Source organism: Podarcis melisellensis (assembly GCF_964234715.1).
Source record: "Podarcis melisellensis genome assembly, chromosome: 8".
Lineage (NCBI taxonomy): Eukaryota > Metazoa > Chordata > Lepidosauria > Squamata > Lacertidae > Podarcis > Podarcis melisellensis.
In genome coordinates, this window is record NC_138540.1 from 86,131,463 (window position 1) to 86,146,381 (window position 14,919).

General features: G+C 49.2%; 1 protein-coding gene across 2 annotated transcripts in view; it reads left to right on the forward strand.

The window, feature by feature from the left end:
* The first annotated feature begins 286 nt into the window (after positions 1–286).
* The window catches only part of PLD3 (phospholipase D family member 3), a 33,506-nt gene continuing 18,873 nt past the window's right edge, over positions 287–14,919 (forward strand). The window contains exons 1-6 of one of the 2 annotated variants that reach the window (XM_081922190.1): positions 287–411; positions 3,516–3,579; positions 6,718–6,783; positions 8,083–8,240; positions 10,754–10,937; positions 14,455–14,575. In XM_081922190.1, coding sequence (XP_081778316.1) covers positions 3,553–3,579; positions 6,718–6,783; positions 8,083–8,240; positions 10,754–10,937; positions 14,455–14,575 — 556 coding nt within the window. In that variant the 5' untranslated portion in view covers positions 287–411; positions 3,516–3,552. Of the gene's footprint in view, positions 412–2,343; positions 2,367–3,515; positions 3,580–6,717; positions 6,784–8,082; positions 8,241–10,753; positions 10,938–14,454; positions 14,576–14,919 lie in introns of those variants that run through there. The other variant, XM_081922191.1, reaches the window with a different exon arrangement.

Sequence of the window (14,919 nt, forward strand, 5' to 3'; positions counted from 1 at the left end):
CCCTTCCTCCTCTCCTAAGATAATTCTAGAGAGCTCAGCTGCTGCCAGCCAGAGCATGCAGTGCAAGGCTCAGTGGTGAAGTATGCTTCACGAGTGAAGATTTTTCAGCCTGAGAGCTGCATTCCCTTCAGGAATTAAATTTCTATACCGGCCTTCACTCCAAGACCACAGGGCTGTTTACAATATAAAAATACAAACCATAATACAAGAAGAAGAAGAAGAGTTTGGATTTGATATCCCGCTTTATCACTACCTGAAGGAGTCTCAAAGTGCATGTGGAGAGCGGGGAAGCGAACCCGGTTCACCAGATTACGAGTCCACCACTCTTAACCACTACACCACACTGGCTCACAAGAAAGAGACTCAAGAGATTGCCTTGCCAGCACCCTCAGCTACCCTGCAGCAACAAAGGTAAGAAGAAGAAGAAGAAGAAGAAGAAGAAGAAGAAGAAGAAGAAGAGGAGGAGGAGGAGTTTGGATTTGATATCCCTTGGGCACCATTGTTCTGGGTCCCTCCTCCTCTCCTGCGTGTGAGGGGAGGACCCTGTTGCAACAGATCAATAAAGATCAAGCTTACTAGCTGCTTTGCTTCTCAATATTCTCTGGTTGGCCTCTGTTATTTCCTCCTACCGATAGGGAACCTACGTAAGGACTCTGAGTTTGTGCAGAGTGCACTGTCTTCTCCAGAGAGTAGCCTTCCTGCCCATGTTCTCTGGGGTTTCATGCCACAATGTTGGCATTTCAGACAGACCCATATTTCACTTGAAAAAGCAGGGTAGGGTTGGATGTCAAACCACGCTGGGCTCTATATGGGCTCTTGGATACCCCATAAGGGGAAAAAGGGCAGATTTTTGTTTACAACAGTTTGCATCTTTTAAAAAAGAAGGAGAAGGAAAAGAAGGGGGGATGCAAATTATGGGCATGGTGAAATACAAGAAAAGAAATTGCATCAATATAGATTTTACAATACGAAGCCTATTTGTTTTCTGTGGTCTCCCTTGCTAACTGGCCCTTCAACACAATTGGTCCTAAGAGGCTGCTTCTGGTTAGTACAGCATGAATTTTAAAAAATGTAATAATTATAGTTATTTATATATATTGGTCCTTTACTAATAATCCCAGCGTGGTTTGACATCCAACCCTACCCTGCTTTTTCAAGTGAAATATGGGTCTGTCCGAAATGCCAACATTGTGGCATGAAACCCCAGAGAACATGGGCAGGAAGGCTACTCTCTGGAGAAGACAGTGCACTCTGCACAAACTCAGAGACCCTCTCTTCCATGGCTATACTTAATGGGTTCCAAGGCTGAGCCCAGAGGTTGCAAACTGGGAGTAAGTCCTAATTTTGAGAGCCACTGGCACAGCTGACCCTTTCCTCCTTCATTCCTTATTTTTTAAAATGGGTCTCTCTGTGGGCAGCTGCTGAGTTGAAGTAGGTATGAACTGGGCAGCACCTTGGTCACCTCTTGTAATAAAGTGGTGCTTTTATTTTAAAAGATATATTAAGTTCCTCACACAACTTTGATGGCAGAAAGTGAGGAGGAATTAAAGAACCTTTTAAGGAGGGTGAAAGAGGAGAGCGCAAAATATGGTCTGAAGCTCCACATCAAAAAAATGAAGATCATGGCCACTGGGCCCATCACCTCCTGGCAAATAGAAGCGGAAGAAATTGAGGTAGTGAGAGATTTGACTTTCTTGGGCTCCATGATCACTGCAGATGGTGACAGCAGTCACGAAATTAAAAGACGCCTGCTTCTTGGGAGAAAAGCAATGACAAACCTAGACAGCATCTTAAAAAGCAGAGACATCACCTTGCCGACAAAGGTCCGTATAGGTAAAGCTATGGTTTTCCCAGTAGCGGTGTATGGAAATGAGAGCTGGACCATAAAGAAGGCTGATCGCTGAAGAATGGATGCTTTTGAATTATGGTTCTGGTGGAGACTCTTGAGTGTCCCACGGACTGCAAGAAGATCAAACCTCTCCATTCTGAAGGAAATCAGCCCTGAGCGCTCACAGTGTTCTCGAAGCTACCAACATGAGTTTGACCAAACTGCGGGAGGCAGTGGAAGACAGGAGTGCCTGGCGTGCTCTAGTCCAGGGGGGTCACGAAGAGCCAGACACGACTAAACGACAACAAATCCTGTTGCTCACAGCCTTAACCCAGCACTTGTGACCCAGATTAGAGCAGGAAGTTACACTCCTTTAATCCAGCTGCTGGTTTTGCATTTTGGAGGAGTTGTTGCTCTCCTCCATAATTGCCTGGGCTGACTCACATCGCCTGCCTGCCTGCCCTGCAAGCCCTTCCCACCCCCCCACTCTCATTGGGACCTGGCCAAGTTTTTGTCCGAACCATGTGGAGGGCACCAAGTTGGGAAAGCCTGCTTTAAGGGCATGCAAAAAAAAAGGGGGTGTTTCTGTGCAGAATTTCAAGTAGCTCCCTTGGTCTACTTCACATTCTCCTCCTCCTGCTGCTGCTCCTTAGGCATCTGTTTGCTTCTGGCAGAAGCCCCAACCTCACCTGTGTTTTGCTGCCTTCCCGCTGCTGTTCTTGGCCAGGACAGGGGGGCGGGGGAGGGGGGCAGGGAATGAGAATGCTGGAAGTTTCAGGACAGATAAAATGAAGTATTTATTTGCGCAGCACATAGTTGTTGTTCTTTTTTATTAGTTATATTTTTGTCTGTGTTTCGCTGGGTATTACATTCATTTCATTTTCATAATATGCTCTTTTTAATTTTTTTATGAAAGATTCTTGATTTACAAAAGTGCGTGCAATGTCTCTCTCTCTCGTATATTCCCCCCCCCCCATGTAACATTTTTACAAATCAGTTTTATTTGTTGAGACATTGGGAAGAAAAGGGGGAAAGGGGGGGGAGATGGGTGGGGATGGGGTCGGGTGGCGATGTTTCTATTTTACTTACTATATGTAGGGTTTGGTGTCAGCGTTGCTTGTGCAGGTTCTCTGCTGTTCGCTTGTGTTCCTTTGGTGGTGAGAGAGGTTGGGGTAGGCCAAAGGTGTCGTTGTTCATTTGTGGTTGGCTGTGGTGGTCTTTGTTTTCATGTGTGAGTGGGGTGGCTGGGTGTTTTGGATCAGGTTAGCCATATTGATTTGTAGAGAAGTAGAGAAGATGGGCAGAGATGCAGAGGATTGTGGGATGTTAGCAGAAATTATTGTCAATGACTCAAGCCCAGTCAAGCAATGCTTTCATCGTGGACACAATGGCGTGTTCCATTTTTCAAAATTCCTCATAGCAATCCCACCTGACTGGAGGGTGCCACTTTGGTTCTGGCCCTCCCCAATTCCCCCCACAGTCAAAATCCAGCACAGCTGCTGAGTCCCTTGCTGACCCTGCAGAGGATGCTGGGGCTCTGGCCTGCCCAGGTGTGATCCTGCGCTTGAGGCCGCATGAGGCAACTTGGCCAGATGTCGGTTTGCCTTTGGCTACCAGGGAGATCCGGCCGCAGAGTTCCTCTGTGACGCTGTAGCTGCCTTCACTCTCCTCCTTGTCTCCTTCCCAGGCCTCCAGAGGTTTTTCCTGCTCGTTCTGCCTCGGCCATGAAGCCCCATGTCACCTACCACCAGGTAAATCCTTGCTTGCCTAAATCGGGTGTGTCCAAAGGGATGGATCAAACTAAACCGTTGCACCAGAGGAGCCAGTGCAAAGCGTTCCTCTGCTGCCCCAGAACAGTGCCCAGGGGGCAGGAGGAAACCTCATTCTGTTTGATACCCTCAAGAGCTGGCATAACTCAGCTGGGAGAATGTGAGCCAGTGTGGTGTAGTGGTTAAGAGCGGTGGACTTGTAATCTGGTGAACCGGGTTCGCTTCCCCGCTCCTCCACATGCAGCTGCTGGGTGACCTTGGGCCAGTCACACTTCTCTGAAGTCTCTCAGCCCCACTCACCTCACAGGGTGTTTGTTGTGGGGAGGAAGGGAAAGGAGAATGTGAGCCGCTTTGAGACTCCTTAAAGGGAGTGAAAGGCGGGATATCAAATCCAAACTCTTCTTCTTCTTAATCTCAAGAGTCGTGGGTTTGAGCCCCAAACTGGGTAAGAGATTCCTGCGTTTGAATCGGGCTGGACTAGATGACCCCGGGGTCCCTTCCAATGCTACAATGCTATGATTCTAAGTGCTTGCATTGACAATCATAAAAGTGCGACACTGAACTCCTCCCAGACGCTGGACGTACGGCAAGTGTGTCCCCGCCCCCCCAGCCTAATGAATGAATGAATTTTGTTATTTCGGTCGCAGACCAGTTCCAGCCCACATACAATATCAAGGAAGTCATAAAACACGATAGGGATACATTTGAATTTGCAATAAGGTATAACAGGGACAATACAGATACTGTGGTACCTTGGGTTACATACGCTTCAGGTTACATACGCTTCAGGTTACATACGCTTCAGGTTACATACGCTTCAGGTTACAGACTCCGCTAACCCAGAAATAGTGCTTCAGGTTAAGAACTTTGCTTCAGGATGAGAACAGAATTTGTGCTCTGGCGGCGCAGCGGCAGCAGGAGGCCCCATTAGCTAAAGTGGTGCTTCAGGTTAAGAACAGTTGCAGGTTAAGAACAGACCTCCAGAACGAATTCAGTTCTTAACCTGAGGTACCACTGTATAAAGGTAAAGGTAAAGGTACCCCTGCCCGTTCGGGCCAGTCTTGACAGACTCTGGGGTTGTGCGCCCATCTCACTTAAGAGGCCAGGGGCCAGCGCTGTCCGGAGACACTTCCGGGTCACGTGGCCAGCGTGACATCGCTGCTCTGGCGAGCCAGAGCCGCACACGGAAACGCCGTTTACCTTCCCGCTGGTAAGCGGTCCCTATTTATCTACTTGCACCCGGAGGTGCTTTCGAACTGCTAGGTTGGCAGGCGCTGGGACCGAGCAGCGGGAGCGCACCCCACCGCAGGGATTCGAACCGCCGACCTTTCGATCGGCAAGTCCTAGGCGCTGAGGCTTTAACCCACAGCGCCACCTGTGTCCCCACTGTATAAATTGACATAAATTGAAACTTAGTCATTAACGTATAACCTAAAATTATCATTTAAAACTTTAATCATTATGATAGCACAGCTTGTTCCCTAAGTTTTATGGCAATCGCACAGAATTTAGCTACCCTTAGCGTGATCTCAGGATCCTTGTCCTCTACCAGGGATTTTAGACATTGAAGTTTGGATTCATTTGGAGATTTTTGCATAGCAGGGTTAATAAATACTGAGCGTATATCCCTTTAGAAACGGCAGTGTAACAAGGCAGGAGAGACAGCAGCCTAATGATTTGTTTGCTTATTTTGTAAAATTTATGCGCTGCCTTTTTGCAAAAGGAAAATGCCCTCAGAATTTGCAAAAAAAGTTCAAACCGTAACATCCGTAAGGGAAATTAACAGCAGTGATTTAAGGCTTTCAAAAAGGTAAAAGGACCAAGTAGAGTAAAAACGGACTAGAACTCGCATCTCAGGGTTGTGTGTTCAAACGGCATGTTGGGCAAGAGATTCGGAGTCCCTTCTAACTCTGCAATTCCATGATCACCATTCTAAGCCACTGTGATCCACGCGACGGTCACCTCCAGACTGGATTATTGTAACTCGCTCTACGTGGGGCTGCCCTTGAGACCGACCCAGAAACTCCAGCGGGTGCAGAATGCTGCAGCGAGACTCCTTAAGGGGTCCTCACTACGAGATCACATTCACCCGGTGCTATACCAGCTGCACTGGCTCCCGGTGGAGTACAGGATCAGGTTTAAGGTGCTGGTTTTAACCTTTAAAGCCCTATACGGCCTAGGACCCTCGTACCTATGGAACCGCCTCTCCTGGTATGTCCCACGGAGGAACTTACAATCTTCAAACAAAAACATGTTGGAGGTCCCAGGCCACAGAGAGGTTAGGCTGGTCTCAACTAGAGCCAGGGCTTTTTCGGCTGTGGCCCCGATCTGGTGGAACGCTCTGTCACAAGAGACTAGGGCCTTGCGGGACTTGACATCTTTCCACAGGGCCTGCAAGACAGAGCTGTTCCACCAGGCCTTTGGCCAGGGCACAGCCTGACTCCCTCCTTTGGCAATCTTCACAGAACTCCACCCAATGGTTGCCATCAATTTGAGTTGAATTAATTTTATAATGAAATGATTTTAGAATGTTGTATTATTTTATTGTTGTTAGCTGCCCTGAGCCCGGCCTCAGCTGGGGAGGGCGGGATATAAATAAATAAAATATTATTATTAATATTAATAATAATAATATTAGCACCTGGACAGGCTTGTCTAAAGAAAGATGCTTTTAGCAGGTGCCGAAAAGAGCACAGAGAAGGCGCCCGCCTGATTTCAAGAGGCAGGGAGTTCCGAAGGTTGCGGTCTGCCACACTAAAAGGTCAAAGTTCTTACAAAGGCAGGACAGGGATCGTGTTGCATCTGTGACAGGGACAGTTCTGCCAGTCCCCCCCCCCCCACTTTTCCTCTCGCATCAGCTCCACTGTGGTGAATGGGAGCTGGGGGAGCTATTTGTGCAAGCCTCGTTCCCCTTGAGGAGGCAGACTTCCCCTTGTAAATGTGTGGGGAAAGGAGAAGCCAGCTGGGCTTCCTGCCTCTGGCTCCGACGTGGGGCTGGATGTCCCCAAAGGGGTCGCAGGTGAGTGCAGTTCACCTGCCTGTCTGCACACACAGTGGATCCTGAGATCCTGCTGCCTGGAGTTCCCAGGGTGTTTCATCTCTCCGTTTCCTTCCTTTCAGCTGAAGGCGCTGCACAACCCTGAGGAGCCCCCACTGACCCAGCAGCCCAGCTTGGCTCCAAAGAAGGTTAGTCTCCTCTTCCTCCTCCCCTTCCAGGTTCTGGTGAAGAGCCTGAGCTGGGATAAAGTCCCATCTCCCACCCCCCCACCCCCCCAAATAAAACCACACTTCTCAAGCCATGGAAAAAGAGGCACAGTCCTATAAATGGATCAATAACTGGTTAAGGAACAGTTTGGCCCACAGAAGAATGCAGAAACTGGAGTTCCCCAAAGGTTAACATTGTGACCTGTGCAGTGGGGACTCCCTCTTCAGACCTGGGTCTGGGTGCAATTATTATTATTATTATCATTATTATTATTATTATTATTATTATTATTATTATTATTATTATTATTTACCCTGCCCATCTGGGCAGCTCCCAGTAGAATATTAATAATAATAAAATGATAAAACATCAAATATTAAAAAGTTCCCTAAAAAGGAATTATTATTATTATTATTATTAGTAGTAGTAGTAGTAGTAGTAGTAGTAGTAGTAGTAGTATACTGCCCTATACCCACAGGTCTCAGGACGGTTCACAAGATAAAATCGCAATATGAAAGCAAAAAAATACACAATCAAAATAAAAACAAGAACAACCCAATAATCTCCGGCTTCCACAACACAATTCAAAAGGGCGCTGAATGTCAGTAAGCCAAAGTCCTTGTTAAAGAGGAATGTTTTGAATTAACATACACAAATTTATTGGTTGATAACATGGTAGATGATGCTTTTGAATTCTGGTGCTGGAGGAGACTCTTGAGAGTCCCATGGACTGCAAGAAGATCAAACGTATCCGTTCTGAAGGAAATCAGCCCTGAGTGCTCCCTGGAAGGACAGATCCTGAAGCTGAGGCTCCAAGACTTTGGCCACCTCATGAGAAGAGAAGACTCCCTGGAAAAGACCCTGATGTTGGGAAAGATGGAGGGCACAAGGAGAAGGGGACGACAGAGGACGAGATGGTTGGACAATGTTCTCGAAGCTACCAGCATGAGTTTGACCAAACTGCGGGAGGCAGTGGAAGACAGGAGTGCCTGGCATGCTCTGGTCCAGGGGGTCACGAAGAGTCGGACACGACTAAACAACTAAACAACAACAACATGGTAGACAGATAATGTAAATATATGTATAATTTTATAACATGCAGAGAATAACATGTGCTGAGAAATCAGAGAGGAACTGAGGGAAGCTGGGGGAGAGAGGGTGGTGGGAAAGAATAATGAATATGATATGTTTTGATATTTTGTTTTGCTGAAATTGTTAACAAAAACCTTTAAAAAAAGAAGTGCCGGACACCCACTTCCGTTCCTCTTTCTCCTTCGCAGGACTTCCGCTGTATCCTCGTGGTGGCCATCCTCTTGACGATGCTGGCAACCGCCCTCCTTTTCCACATGTTCATTCTCCCCTTTCGTGGTCTGACCTCGGCAGGGAAGGCGGCTGCTGCCGGGCCTTACCTGGGCAACAGGTGCAACGATCCCTGCAGGTGAGGGCTCTGCCTGCGGCGAGGCTGTTCTGGGCCTCTTCTTGGCACAGTTATTGCCCTTGGAGGAGGTAAAGGTAAAGGGACCCCTGACCGTTAGGTCCAGTCGTGGCCGACTCTGGGGTTGTGGCGCTCATCTTGCTTTACTGGCCGAGGGAGCCGGCGTACAGCTTCTAGGTCATGTGGCCAGCAGGACTAAGCCGCTTCTGGCAAACCAGAGCAGTGCACGGAAACGCCGTTTACCTTCCCGCCAGAGTAGTACCTATTGATCTACTTGCACTTTGACGTGCTTTCGAACTGCTAGGTTGGCAGGAGCAGGGACTGAGAACGGGAGCTCATCCTGTTGCGGGGATTCGAACTGCCGACCTTCTGATCGGCAAGTCCTAGGCTCTGTGGTTTAACCCACAACGCCACCTGCGTCCCTGGAGGGGGTTATAATGAATTAATTCAATTTGTATAATGCCCTACGGCCATAGGTCTCAGGGCGGTTCACAACATAAAATGACAATATGAAAAACAGAAAAGGCATAATAAGAAAATTAAACAAAGCATGAGCTGCTTCTTCGCTGAGACTGTGTCTTAAGGAGTAAATGCTGTTCTTTTTTCTTTTTTTCATAATATTTTTATTAAATTTTCAACAAAAATAACAAAAACAAAAAACACACAATAACAAATGCAATAACAGCGACAAAGAAAAATATACATAAAAACAATATCAAATCCATAAAATGGCGTTCTCCGAATCTTATTACTTCCCTCCCTCACCCCACCCCTGGTTCCTCAAATTTTCTTTTCAGCTGCCTATCATTTCTACTCCAAATTATTATTTTTTACCTCATATTCCTAAAATTACAAGTGTTTTAAAAACCCTGCCAGTGTATTAACCTGTTTACAATACTTTTGCAAATACATGTTTACAATACTTTTGCAAATACATAATAAACATTTCCCATTCTTTTTTAAATTCCTTGTCATCTTGATTTCTGAGCTTTCTGGTTAGTTTTGCCATTTCAGCCTAGTCCATTAACTTGGTTTGCCAGTGTTCTTTGGTCGGGACTGCTTAACTTTCCAGAGTAAATGGCGTTCAATTCTCTGAGATTTATAGCTGAGGGACAGGGCAGCACATGGAGGCCATGTGGAAATCTCTGGAGGCCGGGATGGCGAGAAGCACAATTCATTTTCACCTTGGCAACCTTGCAAAAAGAAAAAGGTGCCTAGACTAGGGTTACCAGATGTCCCCATCATAGCTGTCAAGTGTCTCTTATTTGAAGGGACAGTCCATTATTCCAGCGCCATGTCCCGCTGCTGTCCCTTATTGATGGATGTCCCTTAAATGATGTCCTTTAAATTTCAAAGGAAGCAGCTCCTCTCCCTCCCTCCCTCCCTGCCAGCCACACTGCGCACAGTTCCCACAGCGGCCAACCAGTTGCCCATGGAAAGCCCTCTTGTTGGAGGGCGGTCGGAGGATGGATGGCGGCTAAGAGATTGAGGTTGAATCCTGACAAGACAGAAGTACTGTTTTTGGGGGACGGGGCGGGCTGGTGTGGGGGATTCCCTGGTCCTGAATGGGGTAACTGTGCCCCTGAGGGACCAGGTGGGAGTCATTTTGGACTCACAGCTGTCCATGGAGGTGCAGGTCAGTTCTGTGTCCAGGGCAGCTGTCTGCCAGCTCCATCTGGTACACAGGATGAGACCCTCTCTGCCCGCAGACTGTCTCGCCAGAGTGCTGCATGCTCTGGTTATCTCCCGCTTGGACTACTGCAATGCGCTCAATGTGGGGCTACCTTTGAAGGTGACCCGGAAACTGCAACTAATCCAGAATGAGGCAGATAGACTGGTGACTGGGAGCGGCCGCTGAGACCATATAACACTGGTCCTGAGAGATCTGCATTGGCTCCCAGTACGTTTCCAAGCACAATTCAAAGTGTTGGTGCTGACCTTTAAAGCCCTAAATGGCTTCGGTCCAGTATACCTGAAGGAGCGTCTCCACCTCCATCGTTCAGCCCGGTCACTGAGGTCCAGCTCCAAGGGCCTTCTGGCGGTTCCCTCACTGAGAGAAGCCAAGTTGCAGGGAACCAGGCAGTGGGACTTCTCGGTAGTGGCACCCGCCCTGTGGAAGGCCCTCCCACCAGATGTCAAAGAGAGACTTTTAGAAGACATCTGAAGGCAGCCCTGTTTAGGGAAGCTTTTAATGTTTAACAGACTACTGTATTTTAATACTTTGTTGGAAGCCACCCAGAGTTGCTGGGGAAACCCAGCCAGATGGGCGGTGCATAAATAATAAATTATAATAATAATAATAATAATAATAATTATTATTATTAGAGCTTACATATCTGAGTTTCTAACCCTGCCTACAATAATAAAACATCAAGAAAGTTTAGATTGGTACACACACGGTTGTGAGTCTTCCAGACCTACCAGCCTGCAGTCCAAGGAGACTTGCAAGTGGAGAGGGTGTCTTGCCCCCCCCCCCTGGCAAAAGCTGCCCTTCCTCTCCTCCTCTTCTTCTTCAGGAGCGTCCTGGTGGAGAGCATCCCCGAGGGGCTGACGTACGACGACAACAGCACCCTCAACCCTTCCATCTTCGACGCCTGGAAGACCCTCCTGGCAGACGCCACCAGCAGTGTGGACATCGCCTCTTTTTACTGGACCCTGAGCAACAAGGACACCGGCACCCAGGACCCCTCGGCCAGCCAGGTGGAGAGCTCTGTCCGGAAACGGCCTCGGTCAAGGGACATCACGGCTCAGGGGTGGGGGGCACCAGAGGGTCCTGGGTTTGGTCCCTGGGTACATCTCCAGGTGGGGCTAGGAGGGGCAGCCCATCTGACACCCTAGAGAGGCGCTGCTGCTGCCGGTTGGTGCAGGCAGTCCTGAGCGAGGTGGAGCGCTCGGTGCCAGCTGCTTCCTTTGCTGCAGAATGGCTTTCCCAAGGGTTGCTCTTCCCACAAGCCTTCTCAGGGGTTGCAAATGGGCATATGGAGTCTTTTCATAGAATCATGATTGAGTTGGAAGAGACCACAAGGGCCATCGAGTCCAAGCCCCTGCCAAGCAGGAAACACCATCAGAGCACTCCTGACATATGGTTGTCAAGCCTCTGCTTAAAGACCTCCAAAGAAGGAGACTCCACCACACTCCTTGGCAGCAAATTCCACTGTCGAACAGCTCTTACTGTCAGGAAGTTCTTCCTAATGTTGAGGTGGAATCTTCTTTCTTGTAGTTTGGATCCATTGCTCCGTGTCCGCTTCTCTGGAGCAGCAGAAAACAACCTTTCTCCCTCCTCTCTGTGACATCCTTTTATATATTTGAACATGGCTATCATATCACCCCTTAACCTCCTCTTCTCCAGGCTAAACATGCCCAGCTCCCTTAGCCGTTCCTCATAAGGCATCGTTTCCAGGCCTTTGACCATTTTGGTTGCCCTCCTCTGGACACGTTCCAGTTTGTCAGTGTCCTTCTTGAACTGTGGTGCCCAGAACTGGACACAGTACTCCAGGTGAGGTCTGACCAGAGCAGAATACAGTGGCACTATTACTTCCCTTGATCTAGATGCTATACTCCTATTGATGCAGCCCAGAATTGCATTGGCTTTTTTAGCTGCCGCGTCACACTGTTGGCTCATGTCAAGTTTGTGATCAACCAAGACTCCTAGATCCTTTTCACATGTACTGCTTTTCAAGACTGGTCTGGTGGAACGCTCTGCCTCATGAGACCAGGGCCCTGCGGGATCTGATTTCTTTCCGCAGGGCCTGTAAGACAGAGTGGTTCTGCCTGGCCTTTGGCTTGGAACCAGCCTGATCCCCTCTTTCCTTTCTCCTTCTGTGATGGAACCCCTATTTGGGGACTTCCCTGGCTTTTTTCCGACCCACATAGGACCAGTTTGGATAGTTAGCCTTGGTGAAGATTTGATGTTTTCTCCCCCCAAACAGTTTTTGATCTGGGCCTCCGCCAAAATGAGGCTGCATTTGAAGTAGTATTTTAATTTTGTTTTTAAGTTGTATCTTAGGGATGTGGGTGGCGCTGTGGGTTAAACCACAGAGCCTAGGACTTGCCAATCAGAAGTTCGGCGGTTCGAATCCCCGCAACGGTGTGAGCTCCCGTTGCTCGGTCCCTGCTCCTGCCAACCTAGCAGTTCGAAAGCACGTCAAAGTGCAAGTAGATAAATAGGTACCGCTCCGGTGGGAAGTTAAACAGCATTTCCGTGCACTGCTCTGGTTCGCCAGAAGCGGCTTAGTCCTGCTGGCCACATGACCCGGAAGCTGTACGCCGGCTCCCTCGGCCAATAAAGCGAGATGAGGGCCGCAACCCCAGAGTCATTTGCTACGGTCAGGGGTCCCTTTGCCTTTACTAAGTTGTATTTTAATCAATTGTTTTTATACCTGATGTTAGCCGGCCTGAGCCCGGTATTGGCCAGGGAGGGTGGGGTATGTATAAATTAAATAAATAAATACCCCCACATTCCCTATTTCAACACGAAAAGTACCCCTTGGTTGATCAACCCAGCCAGCCCCCGGCTGCTGCAGCTGTTTTCTTGGTGGTGAAGCTAAACCATTCATTGTCATGTATAAATCGAAGCAGAAATGGGATCCACAATATTTTATGTACCTATTCCATTTCTAGCCCACCTTTTTTCTCCAAGAGCTGTCATCTCTCCTCTTCTTCCTCATTTAATCTTCCCAGTGACCCTGTGAGGTAGACCAGGCTGAGGGTCAGCAACTGGCCCAAGGTCGCCCAGTAAGATTCATGGCCGTGGGGGGCGGGATTTGAACCCTGGTCTCCCAGGTCTTTCTCCAACACTTGTGAGGTAGGCCAGGCTGAGAGGCAAGGACTGGCCCCCAAGGTCACGCAGGGAGTGGGGGGTTTGGACCTGGTCTCTCCCAGGGCCTAGTCTGGCGCTCTAACCACTACACCACACTGCCTGTCGGTGTGTCTGAAAAGGTGGCTGCCTGCCTGTGCCAAAATATGCAGCAGCGAAGGCGCTCAATACCCGGCAGACCCTGTCAAACCTGCTTGCAAACAGGCATCTAATTGCCTGGGGTGGCGGCGCCTCCTTCAGCCTCTGTGCCCATCAAAGGGCCCTTTGAGGAAAGCAAAACATCCGTTTTTCGCATGTCGGTCACGGCCTGCGCCTGCGGGCGTGTTGGAGAGGCAGCCGCTTTTGTTAAAACTCCAGAGCAGAATTCACGCCTGTCCTGGGTTGTGTGAGAAGCTCTAAATCCCAGAGCCTTCCAAGTTGCAGATAATCTGAAAAAGGCAGCTCCAAACAGACAAGCAGTGTTGCAAATTTTTACATTGGGGAGACAGCGGCGGTTCAGTGGTTAGAGCAACCTGCTTTGTGGGGCAGCCGGCTTAGAGTCGTGTTTAGAGGGCTGGACTTGGACCCGAGAGAGACCAGGGTTCGAATTCTCGCCCCTGCCCGTGCAGCTCACTGGATGCTACCTTGGGGGCCAGTCACTCCTCCCACCCTACCTTACAGGGTCGTTGTGAGGCGTCAATAAGAGGAGGAGAGCCGTGGATGTTGCCTAGAGGTCTTAGGAAAAGAAGATGGAATGTAAAAGTAATAAACGTGGTGGATGACAGGTTCAGCCCCCTGGGGGCGACTGGGAAAGGCTCCCCAACCCTAAACCCTGGGGAGCTGCTGCCAGCCAGTGTGGAGCTATATGGGCCAACGACATGTCCCATAGGCATTGTATTTTGCTTTGATGAGCATCGAACCCAAAGCCTCCCTGTGGGGTCCAGCTTGTTAGAGATTTGGCTGGTGGCTGCCTGGCTCTCTCGTCAGCAGGCGAACAAAATGGGTAGCCCCCCCCCATGCACTAGCCAACCTGAGATCTAAGATGCCCAGCCCTGGCTTGCAGCCTCAAAACAGTTGCAAACTAAGAGGATTTAGCCTCTGGCTGGATGAGGGGCATGTTTCGGAAGAGCTCAGCTTTCAGTTTCCCCATTTGGATGGGTAAAGTGCAAATTCAAGATGTTCCTCCCCTCCCCCCCCTCAAGATGTCTCTATCCCACCCCAACAAAGAATCATAGCGTTGGAAGGGACCTCCAGCGGTCATCTGGCCCAACCCCCAGTCGAAGGACTCATCGCAAACCATTTGAAAGGGTTAATTGGCCGGACGGATCCTGCACCTGGGAACGGGGATGGCCTGTCCAGGAAGGGCCCTGTTCACCTGGCTCGGATCGTGGCTGCTGACGGACCCCCTCTCTTTTCCCACAGGGGGAGGAAATCCTGGCTGCGCTGAGGGAGGTCCCCAGCAGAGGCGTCACCCTGCGGATAGCCGTCAATCCTCCTTCCTCCCGGATGCCCTGCTCTGACCTGCAGCTGCTGGAGGAGAGCGGTGAGAGAGAGAGAGCACCTGGATTTCATCACGGGGGGGGGCAGGGTGGGGGGTCCTCCTCTCTGTACCCCCCAAAGAGACAGCTATGATCATAATAATCATAATAATAATATTCTTTACACCCTGCCCCTCTGGCTGGGTTTCCCCAGCCACTCTGGGCAGCTTCCAACAAAATATTAAAAACACAATTAAACATCAGACATTAAAAACTTCCCTAAACAGGGCTGCCTTCAGATGTCTTCTAAAAGTCAGATACAGTGGACGCTAAGGTTGCGAACGTGATCCATGTGGGAGGCACGTTCGCAACCCACAGGGTTCGCAACTCACCGCGTCTGCGCAGGTGC